Below are 21,773 nucleotides of genomic sequence, written 5' to 3'. Positions count from 1 at the left end.
AATAGGGACCTATGCTTGTTTGCACAATGATCTGATCTCATACTTTGTTTCAAATCCTGGTTTATCCTGTTTCTCAATCTCCCTTTCTCAGATCCTACATCACACTTCTGTGCTTCCATTATCTAGAAAAAACTTACATACTTCATCATCATGTCCACTGAGTCGTTCCCCTCGTATCTCATTACAAATCCTCAAAGTACCCACGATATGACCATACCCCTTTTTATTCAACGACTGCCTTCGAAGTCAAGGACCTTGCGATTGGTTTGCAATGGCTTGAAACCCTCGATCCATCACTGATAAAAAAGCTACGCATCGTTATTGTCCAAGTTAAGCCGGTTTACCGCCCAGGATGGCCTGCATTCTTGAATAAACTTTCCACAGAAGCTGTCGGTCTCGAGGAACTTGACGTACAGATTTCCATTCGGTTCAGTGCTGCCAATTGGTGTGCAGCTGTGGATATCGAGTTTTTGCGTGAGCTTGGGAGATTCCGGTGGTTGAAGAGAATGAAACTCGATGGCTGGTTCCCTAGGGAGTGGCCGGAATATCTGTTGTCTAGGACCGGCTTGACTGTTTGGCGGGAGTCAGAACATACTGAGGCGCACTTGCGGGAACTCAGAAAATTTCGAGACCTGCTCATCCCTGAATACCCTTCGGACTTTGAATAGGGCTGCCTGTCTTGCAGAACTAGCCAGCCTGCTGTCCACCAAAGCTAGGTTGGTGCATTAACGAGTTCATTTAGCTCCATATCACGGAATCGTTGGTTTGGAAATATCAACACTCGTCATTGCAGGGAGACATTGATCACCGGGAAATGCTAGCAGATGTTTTGATGGCTGCATGGGACTCAGTTCTCAGATCTTGACTCTACCTAGTTCTTCTGTTAGCCCATGAACATCCCTCAAGGCTCTATGTAAACACATCTATTAAACAATAACTTCCGAGTCTTACCGAGAGTAGCAACCTTTTGCTCATGCCTTAGTTGGCAAAATCTCGTACTACGTATTAAGTTAGACATTCGGTAGTGATGCGAAGACCTGATTTTTGACCCTGAACGATCAGGATGAGTCGCTTCGCCAACGAGACATGCTACTTATTCTAGATCTCAAAAGTTCGAAGTCCCAAGAAAACGAAGTTGAAGACAAAGGCGTTGATATTTTCATCTATTCATAAACATATCGAAAGGAACAGGAACGATCTACATCACAACCGTTTGCCATTAGAACAAAAAAACAAAGTGGCCAACGACCAAATTCGATCGAAATCTCTAGCTCCGTGAAACATCTCTTAAAAAAAGTCCTTTTCGTCATAAAACGCAGCGATTTACCCGATCCAAATGTTAGTAATGAATCATATTAGATCAGAGTAAAGCGCAGTTGGGAATGGTTTTTCCGAATCCCAACCAAGAAAACAAAAAAAGAAAAAGAAAAACATCAGCAAATCGTTCCAGTGTCATGAATGATCTACTGCTCCTCGGTCTCGCCCTGGGCCTCGCCTTCGGCGGGGGCGTCCTTCATCTCGGCGTCACCCTCGGTGCCCTTCTTGGCATCCTCTTCGGCCTTCTTGGCATCGATCTCGGCACGACGCTTGGCGGCGGCCTCCTCGTCAGCCTTGCGGACAGCGTCACGCTCAGCCTCGACCTTCTCCTTGTAGCGCTGGATGATGGGGCCGGCAATGAAGCGGATGTCATCCATCTTGGCGACGTAGACGGACTTGGTAGCGTCCTCGCCATCCTCGTAGAGCCAGTCCTGAGATGATGCGTTAGTATGTCTTAAAATAGTTATTCAGAAATGCGGATTCGAAACTCACCTCAGTGTCCATGAGCTTGGACTTCAACTTCTCCTTCTCCTCCTCGCTGGCGAACTCGGAGTAAACACCATCGATCTTGTCACGGAGCTCGTAGATGGAGGCCTCGAGCTCGTTCTTCTTCTCGTCGGTCTCAGCGACGAGCTTATCCTCCATGTACATAGCGTTCTCACGCTCGGTCCAGGCCTCCTTAGTGGCTTGGTCGAAGCCGCCGGTGGCGGAGGTAATGGGGAGATCGCCCTTGCGGACCTGCTTCTTAACCTTGCGGGTCTTCTTGGGCTGCTCCTCCTTGGATTCGGTGTCCATATCACCCTCCTTCTTCTCCTCCTCGACGGGCTCCTCGACCTCCATATCCTCGACGTAGTATCCAGACTCGACGTTGAGAATACCGTGCAGGTTAAGACGGGCCTTGAGCTTGCAGATCATGAAGTCGTTGTTGGCATCAGCCTGGACGCCCTTGACGGAGAAGCGGCCAATCCAGGGGTTGACCTTGCCGGGCATGGACTCGACGTTAGAGTAGCGGGCCTCGAGATCGAAGGGCTGCTTGCGGTAGAAAGTGAGAATCTTGGTGGAGGGCATGACGTTGCCGCGGCTGAAGACAGTGAGGCTGGTATCCTCATCGGGGATCTCGGGGGACTGCTCCCAGGTGAAGTCGATGGGGTAGTTAACAATGTCGTGAACAGCGAAGTCACGGACACGGAAAACGGGGGAGAGAATAGCACAGCTGAAAGCACAACCGCGGGCAATGGCCTCATCCTGGTTCAGGGTGAAGGACAGACCCTTGCCGAAGAACTTGCTGATGGTGTCCTTGATAGCGGGGACACGGGTGCAGCCACCGACCATCTCGATGTAGTCAATGTCCTCGACCTGAAGCTTGGCCTCGGAAAGGGCCTGCTCCAGGGGAGCGGTGAGTCGGTCAAGGAGAGGCTTGACCATGAGCTCAAGCTCCTCACGCTTCATCATAGCGCGAACGTCAGTGTCATCCATAAGGGACTCGACGCTGAGAGGTGCCTGGGCGTTAGCCGAAAGGACCTTCTTGAGCTTCTCGGCAGCAACCAAGGTACGGGTCCAGGCCTTTCCGTTAGTGTTGATGTCGACCTTGAACTTCTCCTTAAACTCGACGGCGAGGTGCTCGGTCACAGCCTTATCGAAGTTACGGCCACCGAAGTGACGGTCGTAGGCGGTAGCCTTAACGTTGAGTTCACCCTTGCGGAACTCAACAATGGAGGCAGTGTAGTCGGAGTAACCGATATCGATGAACATCACACGGCGGGGCTTCTCCTCGGGGCCGGGGAGATCCAACTTGGTGATACCGTAGCCGAGAGCGGTGGCGGTGGTGTCGTTGATGAGACGGAGGATGTTGAGGCCAGCAATGTTACCAGCGTCAATCATAGCGCGGCGCTGCACATCAGTGAACCAGGCAGGAACGCTGATAGTGACATCGGAGACGGGAGCGCGCAATTCCTTAGAGGTAATATCCTTGATCTTGGAAAGGTAGGAAGCGACCAACTGGGTGGCTGTGAACTTCTCCTTCTTGCCGAGGTAGCTGACCTCGACACCGGCCTGGCCATCGACGTCGACCAGGGTGCATGTGTTGTATTCTTGCTCGATGGCGACATCGGGGTCGTTGAAAGAACGACCGATCAGGCGCTTGAGGGAGCCGACGGTGTTCTTCAGGTTAGAGATCTCTGCACCCTTGGCAGCCTCACCGAGGTTTCGGCTGCGAGGCGTGAATCCAACAACGGAGCTAAAAGAATTCAAATCAGTATTCTGTTATCTGATGGACAGCGGGGAGGGGTCATTGGGTTATTGGGACGTACGGAGTTTGACGGTTGGAAACCTCATTGGCAATCTATAATGTCAATTTAAAAAAAGCAGTTAGCGCAATTGCTCAGATTCGAGAGTTCATGATTCATCCCGAGCGAAGACCGCATCGAGACCGTGGGGTAACACGCACAATGTCAATGCCCTTGTTGCGGGCAACACCAATCTTGGTGCTCTGCGCACCCAAATCTATGCCGACGACACTCATTATGGAAGAAAGTAGGGGGGTATGGGGAGGTAGGGGGAGGTAGAGAGAGATGGAAGATTCAAAAGAAGAAAAGTGAGAGAAGTCGGAGGGGAGAATTTGCACGCCACTCCACTATTATTGGAGGGGCGATGACCAAGTGTCAAGCGGTCTGGCGGGATCTTTAGGCGCTGAACTAAGGGATTTCAAATTTGGGGTATAATTGATAACGTAAAATTTGTCAGATTGTGCTTTTCTTTCTTTCATTTCCTTCACTCCCACTGGCCTATATACGTTTCTTACCATCTGGACTGTGCTGGTACCTCATCGAACCTTCTGGTGACTGCTGGACCACCCACTTTCACCGCCTAACTTCCTGTCCAGCAGAATAAAAATTGATCACCGCCCGATGAGGAATCTACAGTGGATCATTGGCTACATCATATGCTTTGGACTTGAATGTGATTTGAATTCTAAAAGCTACAGAAGCGAGAAGCAAAACCGTCAGGCTGAAAGACATAAGAATAGAATGGCCAACAAAGCTATGCAGAATGAGACGAATCGGCCGGACTAAAAAAAAGAAGAAAAAAAAAGAGGAAAAAAGGGCAAAAAAAGAGAGCTGACGTCATGGGCCTGGTACATATGTTCTTGTTAGACAATAATATCATAAAGGTGGAGTCACGGGGTGTCACGGGGTTTGAATGTAGCTCGGCGCCATGCCTTTTGGCTTGGGGTAGGCTGGAGGAACATTCTCAGAACGCCCCATCTGGTATGCTTCCGATGGATGGGAGAGTTCCACGGAGTCATCGTGCCCAAACGCAGAAACCATAGGCCCATCAAAGCGGTTCTCCGAATTCTGACCACCAAGGCTCACCGAGCAATTTAATGCCTGACCTTGGCGTGCATAATAAAGTTTCTTTTGGTCTTCTTCACTCATCAGGAGGGTTTCAACGTTCTGTGGCGTGGCGATCGAGCTAGAGCCGCAATCAGATGCGCTGAGCACAGAGTCAGTCGAATGGGAAAAGAGAGGAGGTAGTCGGTACTGGAAGCCTTCGGGATTTTCCATCGCATTGACCATCCGTGCCAATGCGGGCCCAGGGCCGGCTGTGTTGACATAAAACCCATCAAGTAACTGCTTGGCAGGTGCAAATCGACCTTCCACATTGGGCGATGGGCGGACAGGGACGGATCTCCGGCGCACAAGCTTGGTGCGGAATGTATCGACGTTCACATTGAACTCATCGCCCTGCTCTTTGGCCCGTTCAACTGCTTCTCCTGGCGTGGTATGATCATCAGCAGTGGCAGCATCGGCTCGTGGTCCACCCCAAGTTCGCTGACCGGCCGTGAAAATACCATAGACCATGTAAATCCAGTTGAAGAACGGGTTTACAACGAACATGATGGGGTAAAGCCAGGCTTTATAGCGTCCGAGACGCAGGCCAAAGTATAGCATGAGTAAATAATTCAACCCCAAGGACACCCCCATGAATCCCACAGGAAGATCGTCCACCTTCTTAGAGGTTGTAAGTAGTGCGATTATCATGATGAAAAAGAGCAGTGCAGTCGTCCGGATTGTATTTTGCATGAATCGAACCAGACACAGAAGGGGATAGCGCTTCCAGAGTCGGATATCAGTGATCATGCAAACCTCGTTGGTGATGAAACCTAGGAACCATCGCCGGCGTTGCTTCAAGAGAGTTGCAAAGGTCTGAACAGCCTCAGTCTTGCAGAAGGCGCTCATACATAGCTGGATTTGATACCGTTCCGTAGCACCAATCATGAACAAGTGAGTGAGCCATCTGTCTTCCCCAAGATGACATTTTCCATAGTCGAAGAGATCGTCGCATTGCTCAGCCTTGTCCGAAAAGTAATACTTGGCCATCTTGCGGAAAGCCGAGAAGCGTAGAATAGTCAAAGCTCCAGGGAGACAAGTTACCGCACCACAGCCAGACTCAACAGATCGTTCAAAAAGCTGACCATGGACGTATTCCATGTCTTGAAGAATCGTCAACAAGCTGTTTTTTTCTGTCGTCGATGTAATGATGCCCGTCATTGCGAGCATATTGTGTTTGCTGCCTGGCTTAAGTTCCATATCGTACATGAAGTTCTGCAAGCAAACTCGATCGAGAATGCAGTCAGAATCAATGAAAAGCACGAACAGATTGTCATGTCTCCTCAGGTACTCAGCATAGACCTTGTCGATGAGCTTGAAAGTATGCTTTTGGCAGTGCCTTTTACCGCCATGTTTGAAGCGAGATACCGTGATTCGTGCACCCTTGTAAATGCAGTCAATGCTTTGAGGATAGCTTTCCAGTGAGACCGGAATACCAAGATGGTCAAGGACACGGAGATAAGGCTCATCCACCTTGCCGCCATCGTATGACAGAAACACATGGATGCAATTCGCAGGGTAGTCGCAGTCAACCACGGAGTCGATGGCTTTAATCAAGATACTTGGCTCCTCCTTGTATACTGGCATCACAACCACAGTCTTCGGAGCCGTCCGATCATCAAGTACTCGCTTGATCCTCTTTTTTCTCCCCAGTGAATTGGTGGTGAGTCCGTAAACACAGAATAGCCATGGACCGATCAGAAGAACAGAAAAGGACCAGAACGCGAATACTTGAAAGCCATGTACCATTTCGTGGGGTAATTTAACCGTGATCTGTGGCGGCAACGGTAGTGTCACGAGCATGACTAGAAGGAATGCAAGTCTATTATTATATGTGTTCGTCAGTCGATGTTCCTGAATAAAGCTGCTATGTAATGAGCCCCCGATGTCCAGGAAACCTACCGCATCACTGTGAACAAGAACACCATCACCACGGCGAGAACTCTTATACTCCAATGGTCTGCTTTTATCCAAACCTTTATTAAGCAGTAGATGAAGGCGCTGAGCCAGAGAACCCATTCAAACAGGGCTGCGAGCATCAATGGGCCGACGATTGAGAGGTAGATTATCTGTCGAGGGTAGTTAGGATGACATTCGAAGGCCAGATGGGGGAGAACATGCGTCTTTGGTTGGCCAGGTCCCATTAACCGACGAATCCCTTTGTGAGAGCGCCATTTTGATTTGGCAAACCTGCTTTGTAGTCTGTTAAATGTTGAAGACAGCACCGAAGGGGAAGGTTAAATGGTTCGAAGGTAGGTATTGCGTGTAGACGATGGAGGCCTTGACTCCATGTCTGGTTAGCAGAATTCAGGATCTCAAAGCCAACAGAGCGTTACTCACAACTCGGGGCCTGATAAGGTTATGTACGATCTTGTGGTGAATGGGATATCCAGATTAAAATCGTCCTGGAAGGAATATTCAACATAAGCTATATGTAATATTTGATAAGCGTGAATGCTATGTGACAGGATGAGTACGAGAGGTCTCAGGTGGAAGAGAAATGGAGTTGGCATATACCTAACCACGGTATTTGGGAAGGTGCGATGCGCCTCATGTCCTCGTTCTGGTCGCAGTTTGACAGTTTTCAGCGAAAATATGAGTATTACGGATCTGACACACTTCTTTTGGAACATTCTATCAATGATACTATTCATCTATTGTCATTGCACCCTTTGAATACAATGCAGACAATAGAACAATGTATAGAATGGTCGAATTGCCCAAAATGGAATAGTTCTAATCCACCCTAACCAATAGCAGGCTAGTGTCTGCCTGAGGCGCTAATGGAGCTCAAAAAAAAATCCCAGATTCTCCCCGCCGCGAGATATTGTCACAAGCGCAATAGTATTCTGAATAGCGCATTGATCAATCTATAAAGGTATTGTTACCATTTCCCCCCAGGCTATCTATAAATCTCCCCCGATCTCTTGTTCTGGACTTTCTGTTTTCTCTGACTCATCTCCGGCGCGTCGAAACATTCTGCTTATCATTTTTTTCACATCTGAAATAGTCTCCACATACAATTCGCAACTATGGCCGAAGAACAAAAGACCCCTGTTGCCAACGCCGAGGCTGAGAAGGATGTTCAGAATGTCCTCGCTGAACTAAAGGAGGAAACTGCCACCAAGGAGGAAACTGCCACTGAGCAGCCCGCTCAGGATGCCGAGGAGGCCCGCATTGTCGCTGAAGCTGCTAAGCTCGGAGAGAAGTCTGAGAAGGCCGAAGAGAAGACCACAGAGCAGACTGAGAAGCGCGAGACCCGCAGCTTCCAGCGCGATGGCCGTGGTGGCCGTGGCCCTCGCCAGAACAACGCCAAGTTCGATCCCTCCACCCAGGAGGTAACCGACGACCCTGTTCAGATCCGCAAGCAGGTAAGATCATCAAAACGCCCCTTCGCTAGATCCGAACTAACGCTTATACCCTAGGTCGAATTCTACTTCTCCGATTCTAACCTCCCCATGGACAAGTTCCTTCTCTCCAAGGTTGGCGGCAGCGCCAACAACGCTGTGCCCCTTGAACTCCTTCACTCTTTCAAGCGCATGCGCCGCTTCCAACCCTTCAGCGCTATCGTCGAGGCCCTCAAGACCGCCGAGAACGTCGAGCTGACTGACAACGACACCGCCGTCAAGCGCAAGGTCCCTCTGCCCGAGTCCGTGAACGAGCACGATGCCAAGGCCATCAAGGTCTTCGAGGACGCCTCCATGGCCCGCTCCATCTACGCCAAGGGCTTCGGTTTCGGCGAGGAAGAGCCCACCACACAGCTCGATATCGAGGCTCTTTTCGCCCCCTACGGTCCTACAAACGCCATCCGCCTCCGCCGCACTCACAACGACAAGACCTTCAAGGGCAGCATCTTTGTTGAGTTTGAGTCTGAGGAGAAGCAGAAGGCTTTCCTCGCTCTCGAGAAGAAGCCCCAGTGGAAGGACCGTGATCTTATCTTCAAGAGCAAGAAGGAGTACTGCGACGAGAAGGTCGAGGAGATCAAGAATGGCAACGTCTACCCCTCCAGCGCTCGCAACAGCGGCGGCCGTGGTGGCCGTGGTGGACGTGGCGGTCGTGGCGGACGCGGTGGCCGTGGTCGTGGTGGCGGTGGCCGTGGCCGTGGCGGCCGTGATGGTCGTGACCGCAATGACCGTGACAATGGTCGTGACTGGCGCGAACGCCGCACTGAGGACCAGCAGAATGGCTTCCAGGCTCCCCGCGAGGCCCAGAAGGACTCTCGGTAAGTCAAACTGATCTGATATCCGTAGTGAGAGTATAAGTGCTGACTTTGATTATAGTGGTGTCCCAGTTGTGCAGAGCACCCAGAAGCGTTCCCGTGAGGATGAGGGTGCTAACGGCGATCACCCCGCCAAGAAGGTGGACGCCAAAGAATAAGCCATCTAATTTCAGCGAATTGAAATGTCTTGTCCTTAATTCTTGTTCTCTGATTCGCTCGATCGGCAGGATTGATTCAAAAAGTATTGCGGATTGGAGATCCTGCCTCTGTTTTCCAATTATTTCATAGAGGTGAACCTTTTCTCGGCGTTATGTCATTTCGTTACGAGCATCTACGGGTTGGCTAGGCAGGCTTCGGTGCCTACGATTGACCGAGGCCTGGGGTTTGATATGTACAAATGAGCCGTTTGAACGGACTGTTCTCAAAACTCTTCCCATCACGAATAAACCTGGTAGTACCTTAGAACTAGACTTGGCTATATCACTTGATATACCAAAACGCCTAGAACTCCAGATCATAGGCCAAAGTATCATCGCATAGCTCCTCTCGCATTTTATGAACCCTTCGAAGTATCAGCAAATCAACCCATAGTCCTCACTGACCCGAGAAGAACTTACTCCAAATGAGCAGGATGCACCGCATAGCTAGCGACATGCTCAGCCGTCTCCAAAACAGCAACGAGTCCCATATCGAATCCCTGGGCACGGGGAATCGATATCGGCAACGGGGTACCGCTCTTCAACGACAACAGTCCTATTGCAAGTTTCCATGAGAAATCGTCTCAATCTGAACTTCAGGGTCTCACCTACCAGGAATTTTCCCCACCATTCCATGGGATTTCTCCTTCCAGGTGGCGATCTGCTCGGGTGTGACGCCGGGCTTAAGGCGGAAGAGGACTTGTAGCTCGGTTAGTGATTGGGGTTTGTTTCATGTCTTTTCAACACTCGGCTGACTCTGACTCACCAATGTGATAAACTGGCATTTTGACTGACTCCTCGCGGATGATGATAGATGTACGTTCCTCAATTTATTTAATAATATTGCCCCGGTTATTGCGTCGTTATGATCAGCGGGGTGACGGTGGGGTGCTAGTGGGGGTTTCGGCGGATGTCCGATGGCCTGGACGAATGTCTTCTGCGCCGGTGATATTCTATACGGTGTGTATGCTCAATCACCTCATCGCTATAGGCTCCAACATCATGTTTGAGATAGGGTTTGATGACTTGTCCAAGTTATCCTCAAAGATAGCAAGCACTTGCTGCTCCTAACGCGATAGACCGTTCAGTTCCTTCGGGCAGGATCAGGATTGGATACCCACCCATGCTGAATGACCGGAAGAATCGGAGGTATGTTTGTTGTGAAGAAGAGAGGGGACAGATGTGTACAAGGCAAATATTCTAAGAAAATAATAAGTGAAGGAACCAGCTGAGTTTTTGCTAGAAGGGGCTGGAGAAATCCTCCTATGTGCACCGAGCGTCTTCCTATTTTTGTCTCTGGAAATCCACACTCTACACAGGCATTATGCCTCTACTACATACATATATTTTGTCTGCCTACTAAGTAGACTTTTCTCTCCTGCTGAGCATAAAAACAACCCCAGCGTGCTGGCTGCTACCTATCATTTGTCAACTTCTCCCTTAAACCGTGCCATGTTTCTACACTATACTCGCTCAATTATCATCAAGATTTATACAAATATCCACTAATCTCCTTCATCAACCGCCTTCCTACCCTCTTTGTGGTTGAAAGACTTGATAACAGAAGCGCAACTCAGCTATATATTCCTTGACCCTTATATAAATTAATTCTACCAGCATTACAATGTCAGGCTTATATCTCGGCACCCGCCCTCGCACCTTTGAACACCCTTGAGGCAACTTCACGAACTCTTTCACAAAGGATGGCAAGAAACAACTGCGCAAGGATGAGAACCGCTCACAACCTAAACGGGAGAACACTCCCACAAGAATAATTGATTTTACGGTCCTGGCATATTTGGTTAACTTTTTGAGATTTTTTGGCGACTATAATTCTTGATGAGGGCTATTGGGGAGGAGAACTTGTAAGAAGGACGGATTGTACGATCGTGGTGAGGACACAAGCGTCCTAGCGGCAACAACACAGTCTACTTGATCAAGGATGATATCAGAAATAACGGTGCAGTTAGCAATCAGAACACGGTCCACAGGCGTTATCGACGCAGCTATAACAGCCATAGTGACAATAACGGCCCCGTTAGATTCGAATGTCATGCTTCTGAACCAGGGTGCATAAATTCATCTGCCCCAGCTGGTCCATATAGATATCCCTCGAGACCCTCGCGATACCGACCATGCTTGGGATATGTTAGCGATGGAAGCCTCTACCCGTATACTGCTCAGGAATCGACTACTGTGTGGCGCGGTGCCGCTATGACTTTCGTACCAGCTATGTTTTGGCTGTTGAGGATTTTCTCAAGGATAGTGGGTTGAAGAGCATGGTGCTTATTAGCCAAATGGGCATATTCCCTTTTAACTAGCAACTGTAAGAGTGGTGGCTCAGTTGTTCTTCCTTTTCTCTCTTATTCTTCTCTAGTTTGGAGTGCCCTATCGTGGTGAGACGGTATAGGTCCCTCATTTAGTTGTTTTTCCTAGGTGCCAGTGCGTGGTACTACTGATGCACTATGTTAATCGATTACTTTGACTTCTGTGCTTTCTTATATTTCGTAATGATTCTTAGGGTATTCGTTACTGCACTCTTAGGAACATTTGAACCTATTAGTTGTATTCCGATGGCTATCTATGCCATTTTACTAAGTAGCGGGGCTCTTTCTCAAACACTTAATGCTTGATTTCTTCCACTTCCCATTCTGTGCTACTATGGTTAAAATAGGGAGACAGAGAACATATTATAGGTTACTACGTACGCATGAGACGGCGAGCAGGAAGCGATACGCCCATTTTCCTACACATTCAAAGATTCGGAAGGATCCTATCCAGCGTGGGGACAGCTTTTTGATTGTGCCTGGTTTCAATCTGAGGTTCTTTGTTGACAGAGCCACAGGATCGTTTTTCTTCGGGGATATTTCTTGGTGATGCTTATTGTAGTTCTTTTTTTGTACTTCCGTTACTTTTCGCCATGAAGTTTGCAGCTTTTCACGAAGTTGGTTATCTTTTTGAATCTTGATACTGCTGCTGAAGTGAGGTGTATTCAGGAGCTAGTGCATGTAGAGAGGGTTTTTGGATGATTAACTTTCACAGAGACCTTTGGTGAACTCTAATTCGATTTTGTTTCCAACCTTTTTGAATCATACTGTCTTTTAACAGCTGAAAGGGCGTCATATACAGTATGGGCCGAGTGTATTCGTCGATGCCAACACTGCATGATAACAGTGCCACAAATAATTGAAGAAACATCAGGGAATTGCTGAACTTGGTAAAGCTTCTCAACTTCGTCACTAAGAATGTCCTTGTAGGGATAAGAGCCTGTCATTATAAAGTAAACGAGAGACCCAAGACTGAAAATATCATCCTCAAATACTGGAGGAGCATTCCAATCATAGCCAGGGTGTCGGAACCTTGTTGCTGGAGTGGCTGAGGGATCTGAGCCGCACAGCGAAGCGCCGCCGAAATCAGCGATTTTAACATCAAGGTTCAGGTCAAGAAGGAAGTTCCTTGGGGACAAATCGCAGTGTATAATCTGAAGAGCATGGAGAACACCAAGCGCTTTAGCAGCCTGTCTACTCCATTTGAGTTGAAGTTGAGGTGTGATGTTTTGCATGCTCTGCGGAACATATTCTTTAAGATTCCCGTTCTCCAGATACTCCATGGTGAGGCAGCAGGTTTCTTGGTCCCAGTGAATGATCCTGGGGACACATGGATTCTCTCCTATCATGGCGTATATCCTGGCCTCAAGACGCATATTTCGACGATGATCCTCTTCTTCAGGAGGGCAATATGGATTTGGGATGGGTGTCTTCACAACGGCACCAGAAGGTAATCGTTCGAGAACGGCCGTCCCACCCCAGGCCAAAACCTTGCCTTTGGTAACATATATAACTTCACCGTGTCGTGTTTCTGAGGTCTTTTTGGGACAGGAACGAGGTGAGGAATCAGCTCCTTCTTCCGACCCGGGAACACATATGTATGTGATATTGTTGGGATATGGTTTGGATATCCTTTCCATTGTTGATGACATGAATATTTTTTATATTGACAAGGTGGGGCATAAAAGGTTGGTGGAGTGACAAAGAACGGCCTTTGGACCTCAGTTGGAGGGCATCTAGGCACCTGCAGGGTTTCTGCTGGCCCAACCACCCTGTGTAATTTAATACCGAACGCCTATCACATGACCTTTGACATTAACACCATCTAAGTACATCCATAGGTAGATGGATACTACTTTTTGTGTTATATATTGATGCTATACAAGAATAGCGTCTGTGGTTCTTTTTGGCAACGTTTCTCTTTTTTTTGGAAGTTTTCTTAAATATTCTCTTAGCAAAAAAAAATGGTGGCCATAGTCTTTGAAGATAATAATCTCTCTCATATATCTCCGTCAAATATTCTGTATAGTCTATCAGAATCCAATCGTCCATAGGGGATGACGGAGTAAGAACCTAGGAAGTGGAGCTCAGGGAGGATTATGACAGGTTGAAATCGGGTGGTACGCGTGTTTTTTTGGGCTTTGCCAAGGCGATCTCCACAAACGCCTCAAGAGGCCGTAAGTTATGTGGGAGTATATGTACAAAAGTAATTGTACCTATGGACGCTGTATGTATAATGTAAGCCTGGCCCCAAATAACTAAGCATTCCAAGGTTAGGTAGTTTTCCCTGTTTAATAGAACCCGGAAGAATTATTTCCCTCGCGTGCTCACCTACTATTTTAGTCTTGGCGGGGGCGGGAATATCAGATTAGAAGTATTCTGCCCTATGATGATAGACATACGATGATCATTTCCATCAATAGATTATTTCCACACAAAATGCCTATGCACGTGTAGAAGGTGGAGTTTCGGAGTGCTCTTGCCCCCCTATGTGGACCCTTTTTGCATCTTCCATGATTATTCTTTTTCGAAGCTCTCTCCTTGTTTTTGTTCTCTGAGCCTTGGTTCTTCCCTCTTGCGCCTCTTCGGTTACCTTAATGACTAGGGAATTTTTGTTCTTTGGCTAGTTCAAGTACAACACTCTTCAATGATTTGACGCATTCCAGTGTTTCCGTACATATCATGAAACCCGCCTGGCAGCTGCAAGGGGGCGGGCTCACCCAACGGCTGCGTGGGAAGCTTGAATCTGCAGCCACCTTCGCCATCAAAGTCGCCAAATCCCCTCAATCACATATTGACCATGGCTGGACAGCTTCTCGCGCATATTTCTTTTCAGTCATTTTTATCTCCGTCCTGCTCTCCAAAGCCTTCCACATCTACGCCCATCTCAATGCGCTGACGGTATTATCCCTTCTCGCATGGGGCCCCACATTCTTTTTCCTGGATATTTTGATCATTCTGGGCGCGCGTGGCCTGGCCCGATCATACCAATGGCGAACGACTCGGGATATAGCGGCTGTGTTCACTGCGTTATTCAGGTCGGTGGTCCTCGGATTCACGGACAAATAATGAGCGAATTGCTAATTATCTTCCAGTCTATATACCTCGTCCATGATTTCCGCCAACATCTCCCATTACATCCACAAGGGCTCGGAGATCCACTGGCGCTTATCGCACACCTTCCACAAGGGCAATCCCACTGCCTTACTTGTTTTGTCAGCCCTGTTTGTCGCTATCTTTCTCGAGGCGTCAATTTTGGTTGGCGCATTCTATGCCACACCGTATCTATCCCGGGCTACGGGAGCCTTCCTGAGGGTCTGGGGTGCGGTATTGTCCGCGACATACCGCTACTTCCGTCGGGATAAGCAAGCTCTGCCGCACCCAGATACCTACGAGCAAATTGCAATCGATGAATTTGACGTGGGTGATGACAACGACTCCGTGTCGCTGCTGGATATGCCTCAAGACCCGCCTCCACAGAAGAGTCGGGCATTACTGAAGCCCGCTATCGTGGTATCCTGCAGCGCAATCCTCCTTTTCCTCTGTGTCATTCGTCCCAGCGACGTGGTGTATAGTTTTCTTTCCGGATCTCTCCCTCTCGCCCCGTTTGGTGGTCTCAAGTTTGGGTCTTCTCGGCGAAGTGTCGCATCGTTGCCGGGCGATTTCAGCTGGCTAGAAGGACAAACTGCTCTAGACAACTTCCCGACATTCGACTGGTTACATACGGGCGATGCGGCAACTGCCTTCCCGGATTGGTCTCCTTTCCGCATTAACCATCTCAACAACACCGCACCCAAAGACTATTTGTATGAACACTACAACCCGATGAAAGATCCTTTACATACTCCCAATCTCCAGAATGACATTCTAGAGTCCATCCGTGACGTGCTCCACAGCGGAGACATGAAGATCAAGCATGTTATGGTCATCAAATTAGAGAGCAATCGCCAGGACGTGTTTCCCTTCCGCTCCGACTCCTACATCATGGAGCACATCAAAAATTCTTACAATGGAAACATTCCCGAGGAGGTTATGGGTAGACTCGCCAATCTCACTCCCACTGCCGAAAGGTTCACCGGATTTGAGACTGGATTCAACGAGGACAAGGATCGTCCAACACCATATGGTGGTCTTAGCGCGAAAAAGGCATACACATCCGGTACATACACCATGAAGAGTATTACAGCCACTATGTGCGGTGTAAGCCCCATTGCTGTCCAAGGTAACCTTGAGTATCTGCACGATATTTACCAGCCTTGCCTGCCACACATATTCGACGCGTTGAACCAACAATCAAACATTACCAATCAGACTGACGATTGGACCTCCTGGCCATGGCATTCTATGTGGATGCAGTCCCACTATGGTACCTGGGACCATCAGGATGGGCTTACGCCTGCCATGGGATTCAAAGATATCACGACAAAAGAATCAATTAATGAAAATGGCGCTAAATACATTCCAGAGGAGCCAGAGGAGGAGCAGCAATATGGTCATCCCGATCACACACTCAAAAACTACATGCGGGATGCATTCGCCGAGGCGAAGAAGAACAACACTCGTCTCTTCATCGGCCATCTAACTCACAATACTCATACTCCTTGGTTCAAGCCTGGGGAGTACGAAGAGTACTTCGGCAATGGCCTTGGATGGAACGACAAGTTGAACCGGTACCTTAATACCCTCAAGTATCAGGATGACTGGCTAGCCACGATCCTCGAGATCCTTGAAGAGGCTAGAGTCATCGATGAGACCCTGCTTGTCATGGCAGGTGACCAGTAAGTTATATCCACTCCTTACAGACTATGAGATTCTAGTGTTCTACCAAAGCATAAGCACAATGTGGCATATAAAGTTATTAACCCGGTTGCAGTGGTTTGTCTCTTCCAAACGATGGTGGTGTAACGGCCAACCATGACCCCCATGTAGGCAGTTTCCACGTGCCCCTACTGATAGCCCATCCCAAGCTACCCCCGGTCGAAATCAGCAGCGCCGTCATTGCGACTCAAATGCTCCCCAGCATTCTCGATATTCTAATCGAAACCTCTTCTATCAACGAGCAGTCGGCACATATATTGAAGGACTTGCTCCCCTTATACGAAGGCCAGTCGCTACTACGTCCACTTGTCCCTGAGCAGGACAAAAAGCAAGAGTGGCATTTCTCCACAATGAACCCGGGAGGAACGTGGATCTCCATGCGAGCAGCCGCCAAGCCATACCGTCTAGTTGTGCCTCTTATCCCAGATGCTCCATGGCGATTCAGCGATGTTGTCGCCGACCCATTTGAGTTCAAACCCGAGGAAGACATGAACATCGTCTCCCTGTATGATGTTGTGCAGACACGGCACGGGCCCGAGGCCGCGACATGGCTTAGTGAGGCCGCCCATATCTCTCAGTGGTGGATTGCGGAGAACCACCGACGCTGGAAGTTCAGTCCTGATGATCCGACGAGCTGAAGTTCCCTTTGACAATGCCATAGATCCAGCAACAAGAAGAGAACGCGGAAAACCTGGTGCTAGACTCCGGTAAGGCACCTGCCAAATGGGATGCGAATCCAGCCGGACGCGTTTCCGGGAAATTGCACTGCTTGTACATACATAATACTGTGCTATGGTCCGCATCCAGCGCCATTTGTCCGTGCATTCGATAATGCACATAGGGAGGGTTTGACTTGTAGATTCCCCAAGGAATAAATCTATCAAGAAAACCGTCCAGCTGATGACACCGAGACAATCGGACGATTTCTTTCATTTCTTCACCTGCAATTTTACGATACCTTGTTCGATTTATGAAAGCTATTATTCATCTGTCAGAAGTGATGACCACTTTGGATTTTGATTCTTTTAGCTTTGATTACCTACACGCGATAGGCATTATAGACTGGGGCTCGAACTCGAAAATCCTAATAACCCACCGCCCATCGTAGACGGGCAATACTGTAGTGTAGTAAATAGGAATCTGGTATTTTCTCTATCTCAACAGGGGCGCTTTTATAACAAAAGCACCAAAGAAGTGACCCAACAAATTGTCATCATCATCACAGCTGTGTGGCAGTGTGCTTCCACCCCTCACAGTCCTGCAAGTCATACTTGAATCACACATTCCTCTGCTCCATCCTTTGACCCACCGGTATATATAACATTGCCCTAAAAAGTTGAGCCTGAGTCTCAACGTATTTCCCAGATTAGGTGAAATTTGGGAACCGGGAGGGACCCGCGAGTCAGCGGGAGGGAAACCCCCCATAAAGTGAAGTACCCGGACGGCCAGCGAAGCAGATGCGAGAGTTTTCCCCGGAAGGGTCGCGGGGTGAGACAGCCCGCTAATTGTACGAGCGTTGAGCAAGACTAAATGTAATGTGGCTGCGTGGTGACAACCAATAGTGATCGATAGATACATGAGTCGTGTACTGAAGTTGTATTGCCGCTTGAACGAGGACGGTCATGGACTGACCGCTACCTAAACAGGCGATTCTTGGCATGAGCCTGTGAGTCTGAGTAAATTACCTATTTGGGTAATTCTTGGCAGATGTGAGAGCAGCAGTGTTGTTAGTTCGCGTTTCCATCGTGGCTGTGTCAATCCTATATAGTTTGCGTGATACCCATCAATTCCAGCTTCCATAGTACCCAAATATAACAGTCACCCAAAGTCTGCCTGCACTCAAACCATGGCTGTATCAATCGACTTTATAGTTGACCTGATCTTCAACCTTACGAGCCTCATCACCGACCTCATCACCATATGGCAGAATCAGAAAATATTAGCCATGAAGCAATGTCGTATGTTTGTTCAAAGACAGACAGAACTTGCAGCCATTAACCCTAGTCCTGACAATAATGTATAGCACAATATGTCTCGTTGAACGATATCAAAGCGGATGGGCCCTCCCAAGTCAGTGCTCCAGTTACCGAAAGAGCGCCTGTCATTTCGGGAAAGAGAAAGAATGAAATATCCACCTTACATTTCTTCTCATCCAACGAAGCCGCCTAAAGCCATCGTCGGAGAGAAATTGTACAATTCAGGCTTGAGTAGTATAGTTGAGATATCGGAGCTATAGGACCGGCGTCTTCTTGTTACGGCCCAGGTTGGGATCAGGCGGTCATAACTAGGCCTTGACATATCCCGTGCAACGTCCACCATGGCGCCCATGGGAATTCCCACTAGATTGTGAATAAGTTAATTCTCTTATTAGCCTACTTATGAGTAGTTTGTATCTATACACTCGAAGTAAGTTAGTCAATCATCGGTATAAAAAATCAACTTATAGAGAACAAGAATAATCGGCCACGCATGCGTCCTTGGGATGTTTTTTTTTGGGTAGTCTTCTCAAACATTCCTTTTATATGTCTTTTTTTTAATAGATATTCTGTCCCCCGACGATCCCCTTTAATTCTCTACTTCTTCTTCGGGGGCGCAACATTGAACTGGAAGTGGATAATATCACCATCCTGGACAAGATAAGTCTTACCCTCCTGTCTGTACTTTCCAGCAGACTTGATGGGTGCCATCGACTTCTCACCGTTGCAGAGATCATGGAAATCCTGGTAGGCGACAACTTCAGCCTTGATGAAACCGCGCTCAAAGTCGCCGTGGATAACACCAGCTGCTTGGGGAGCCAGGGTTCCCTGCTTGATCGGCCAGCAGCGGATCTCTTTCTCGCCGGCAGTGAAGTAATACTGCAGTCCGAGCTTAGTGAAACCTGCCATGATTGTTAGTATAAAACACGGTATGTGAGGCAAATATATAATAGCGGAGCCATAACATACCTTCGGTAGTGATCTTTCCCAAGCGGCTCTGGACCTTAATATCGGCCATGAAGGCATCTAGCGCTGCCTTGTCCTCCCTCATGGACCACAACTTCTCCTCAAACTCGACGGAGAAGGGGATGATATCTGTGCCTTGGCCGCCGTGGGCCTTAACCCACTCTGCAATCTTGGGCAGGTATTTGCATTTTTGGCGGAGGTAATCCTTCATCGTAAGGTTGATGAGGTAGATTACGGGCTTGGTAGTGATGAGGCGCAACTTGGTATTGTTAGTATTGTCTCTGACATCGGGAGCATCGTGGAATCCTGGACAAACCTTCTCGTTGATCAACTCAATTTCAGGAGTTGTCCACTCTCCATCTCTGACGGGCTTATCCTGTTCCAAGAGCTGGAAGGAGTTAGTAAACTTGTATACATGTGGATATCTTCGAAAGGAGACCGTGACATACCGCCTTGATCTTCGCAGTTGTCTCGTCGAACAGCGGCAGCATCTTAAACTTGCCTCCAGCCTTGCGCACAATTGCCTCTTCGGCAATCTTGGCTTTCTGGAGAATATCCAGATCCTTCTTACACAGCTCGCTCTGGATCGTATCTGCGCCACGGCACTATTAGCGTATATTTCTCATGCGTCCTGTAACGGGGGAATGCCTACCCAAGTCACGGACAGGATCAACGGAGTCATCCACATGAAGAACCTCATCGTTATCAAACGCCCTATGTAACAATAAGTAGCTACTTCACTCGTCAAGTTTCCGCGACAAACGTACCGAACAACGTGGTACATGCCATCGACAGCCTGGATATGACTCAAGAAAGCATTTCCCAATCCAGCTCCCTCACTGGCTCCCTTGATTAGACCCGCGATGTCGGTAACCTGCAAATACGCAGGGTATTTACTCGGTGGGTTCCAGACCTTGCACAAGAAGTCCTATCTCACACTATTAGCTATGGTGTTCATATAAGTGTAATAAAAGTATAAGTGTCATACTACACTATTTTTTTATTAAGAGCCTCCTGCTAGCTCTGGAGGGGTAATATCCATCACGTGGAAATACCCGCACAGAAATCGCAGTGGAACAAACGTACATATCTTGGATCAGGGACACTGCAGCGCGCTTCATTTGGCTCAATGGTGCAGAATGGGTAATTTTCTGCTGCTGCGCTCTGCTCTGTCATGAGGTTGAACAGCGAACTCTTGCCGACGTTTGGCAGGCCAACACAACCCATCTTGAGGTTGGACTTGACGCGCCCGAAGGCAACGACATTGTTCGTCGGGGCTTCAACTGCTTTCTTTGGGGCCATAGTGATAGTTATCGCTGGGAGGTTTTGTTTGTCTACGGTGGTTCCTAAAGGCTAGTGTGCGCTTCAGATTTTTCTATATTAATCAAGGACTTTATTGCATGAGGGTGGAGCAAGAAGGAATAACAAGCCAATTGTATTACTGTACTTGGTTCTCATCATGTTATTGGTCGACTGTCATTCATTACTCCACTTTGGAATAACGGTCTCCTGGCATCGGGAAAAGATCGGCGGAATATGTAACCTGTCAGTAGTGGTCTTTGACCCAAAATCTACAAAACAAGGGCATTGATTACAACTTTATTGCTTGAATTGATTGTCTTTCAGTAAGCTTATTATTCTGGTTTGATCTCCAGATATCGTCCAGGCCCCGAGGCGTTGGGAAACGAAGCTATACATCTACTGTTCATGGAGAACAGCGCACACAAGCTCATCTACTTTCTTGCGCGATTCCTTGATCTCTTGCTCGAGGCTATTTCGCCTCGGCACTTCCATATCCACCACCTTCCTGGCCACCTCCTCCCCGCTGCGACCCCTGTCTATGTTGTCTGTTAATCTTGCCACAGACACTTGGATCTCCTTGAGCAGCTTTTCGGCGTTGCTCTCCTGCCATAAATCATCGAGCAGGTGAGAACAGCATATTGAAACCTCAGTTAGTCCTATAATTTGATATTATGGTCTCAAAATCGTCGCGTGTATGCCAAAGCGTGCCGAGTGGACCGTGTTGGATTTTCAGTTGCAGCATCTCTTAGATGGGATATATTCATAAGGCACGTGAAGAGGAATGTAAGGAAAAGGTTGTCTTGCCAGTGGCCATTTGGAGGAAGTACGAAAGCTTTGGCTCAGCTCAGACCGGTGTTTCTTTAGAAGACAGGAGAAATTAGTGAAGGACAACCGAAATAGAATTGGGACATAGCTCGCCTTGTTTGGACTCTTCTTGGCTGGACAAGTCATAACCGAAATAGCGTTACTTGTGGCTAAATGAAGACTGAGATTGATGAAAAGATACATATGGGAAAATGATAGTGAAGTTGAAAATGGACAAACAGAGGCTTTGACGTAAAGAAAGAGCGATCTATAGCCCGTTCGAAGGGAAAGAGTAACGTTTATGGAATGTGTCACATTTTACAGTATGTGGCCAGTCATTATACTTTAGACTTAACGCCAAGGGGGAAAAAGGAATGAAGAAGAGACATCTGGAAAGACATCTGAGAGCATGGACGTCTCTTATCGAAAGATTGTCAATTCAACTTTTGATGTATCGT

The 21,773-nt window shown here is 48.1% G+C and overlaps 8 protein-coding genes across 8 annotated transcripts; 2 read left to right on the top strand and 6 right to left on the bottom strand.

Annotated features, from left to right (window-relative positions):
* Positions 1-1,463: 1,463 nt before the first annotated feature.
* hsp88 (Hsp70 chaperone Hsp88) lies at positions 1,464-3,838 on the bottom strand (the record flags this gene model as incomplete). The annotated part of the gene is made up of 4 exons (XM_057256502.1): positions 1,464-1,748; positions 1,810-3,553; positions 3,627-3,658; positions 3,764-3,838. 4 exons carry the CDS (start codon positions 3,836-3,838, stop codon positions 1,464-1,466), a joined length of 2,136 nt encoding a protein of 711 aa, XP_057103960.1.
* Positions 3,839-4,502: 664 nt separating this feature from the next.
* chsD (chitin synthase D) lies at positions 4,503-6,881 on the bottom strand (the record flags this gene model as incomplete). Its single annotated transcript, XM_057256501.1, has 3 exons — positions 4,503-6,528; positions 6,609-6,775; positions 6,828-6,881. 3 exons carry the CDS (start codon positions 6,879-6,881, stop codon positions 4,503-4,505), a joined length of 2,247 nt encoding a protein of 748 aa, XP_057103959.1.
* An 857-nt stretch (positions 6,882-7,738) lies between these two features.
* Positions 7,739-9,083, top strand: N7479_008807 (tRNA maturation protein LHP1; the record flags this gene model as incomplete). The annotated part of the gene is made up of 3 exons (XM_057256500.1): positions 7,739-8,077; positions 8,132-8,928; positions 8,987-9,083. The coding sequence occupies 3 exons, from the start codon at positions 7,739-7,741 to the stop codon at positions 9,081-9,083; spliced, it is 1,233 nt and encodes a 410-aa protein (XP_057103958.1).
* A 343-nt stretch (positions 9,084-9,426) lies between these two features.
* N7479_008806 (Dabb family protein) lies at positions 9,427-9,907 on the bottom strand (the record flags this gene model as incomplete). Its single annotated transcript, XM_057256499.1, has 4 exons — positions 9,427-9,487; positions 9,543-9,678; positions 9,735-9,821; positions 9,889-9,907. 4 exons carry the CDS (start codon positions 9,905-9,907, stop codon positions 9,427-9,429), a joined length of 303 nt encoding a protein of 100 aa, XP_057103957.1.
* A 1,042-nt stretch (positions 9,908-10,949) lies between these two features.
* On the bottom strand, positions 10,950-11,141 carry N7479_008805 (uncharacterized protein; the record flags this gene model as incomplete). The annotated part of the gene is made up of 1 exon (XM_057256498.1): positions 10,950-11,141. One exon carries the CDS (start codon positions 11,139-11,141, stop codon positions 10,950-10,952), a length of 192 nt encoding a protein of 63 aa, XP_057103956.1.
* A 1,039-nt stretch (positions 11,142-12,180) lies between these two features.
* Positions 12,181-13,089, bottom strand: N7479_008804 (serine/threonine protein kinase; the record flags this gene model as incomplete). Its single annotated transcript, XM_057256497.1, has 1 exon — positions 12,181-13,089. One exon carries the CDS (start codon positions 13,087-13,089, stop codon positions 12,181-12,183), a length of 909 nt encoding a protein of 302 aa, XP_057103955.1.
* Positions 13,090-14,131: 1,042 nt separating this feature from the next.
* Positions 14,132-16,905, top strand: N7479_008803 (Alkaline phosphatase-like alpha/beta/alpha; the record flags this gene model as incomplete). The annotated part of the gene is made up of 3 exons (XM_057256496.1): positions 14,132-14,487; positions 14,545-16,227; positions 16,323-16,905. 3 exons carry the CDS (start codon positions 14,132-14,134, stop codon positions 16,903-16,905), a joined length of 2,622 nt encoding a protein of 873 aa, XP_057103954.1.
* Positions 16,906-17,768: 863 nt separating this feature from the next.
* On the bottom strand, positions 17,769-20,511 carry N7479_008802 (uncharacterized protein; the record flags this gene model as incomplete). Its single annotated transcript, XM_057256495.1, has 7 exons — positions 17,769-17,905; positions 18,915-19,145; positions 19,213-19,597; positions 19,659-19,801; positions 19,862-19,923; positions 19,977-20,137; positions 20,296-20,511. The coding sequence occupies 7 exons, from the start codon at positions 20,509-20,511 to the stop codon at positions 17,769-17,771; spliced, it is 1,335 nt and encodes a 444-aa protein (XP_057103953.1).
* Between the last annotated feature and the right edge of the window lie 1,262 nt (positions 20,512-21,773).

Source organism: Penicillium vulpinum (genome assembly GCF_028829585.1).
Source record: "Penicillium vulpinum strain IBT 29486 chromosome Unknown utg000004l_segment0_segment0, whole genome shotgun sequence".
Classification (NCBI taxonomy): Eukaryota; Fungi; Ascomycota; class Eurotiomycetes; order Eurotiales; family Aspergillaceae; genus Penicillium; species Penicillium vulpinum.
Note: the sequence above shows the minus strand (reverse complement) of the source record. Positions and strands in the feature narration are given on the sequence as shown.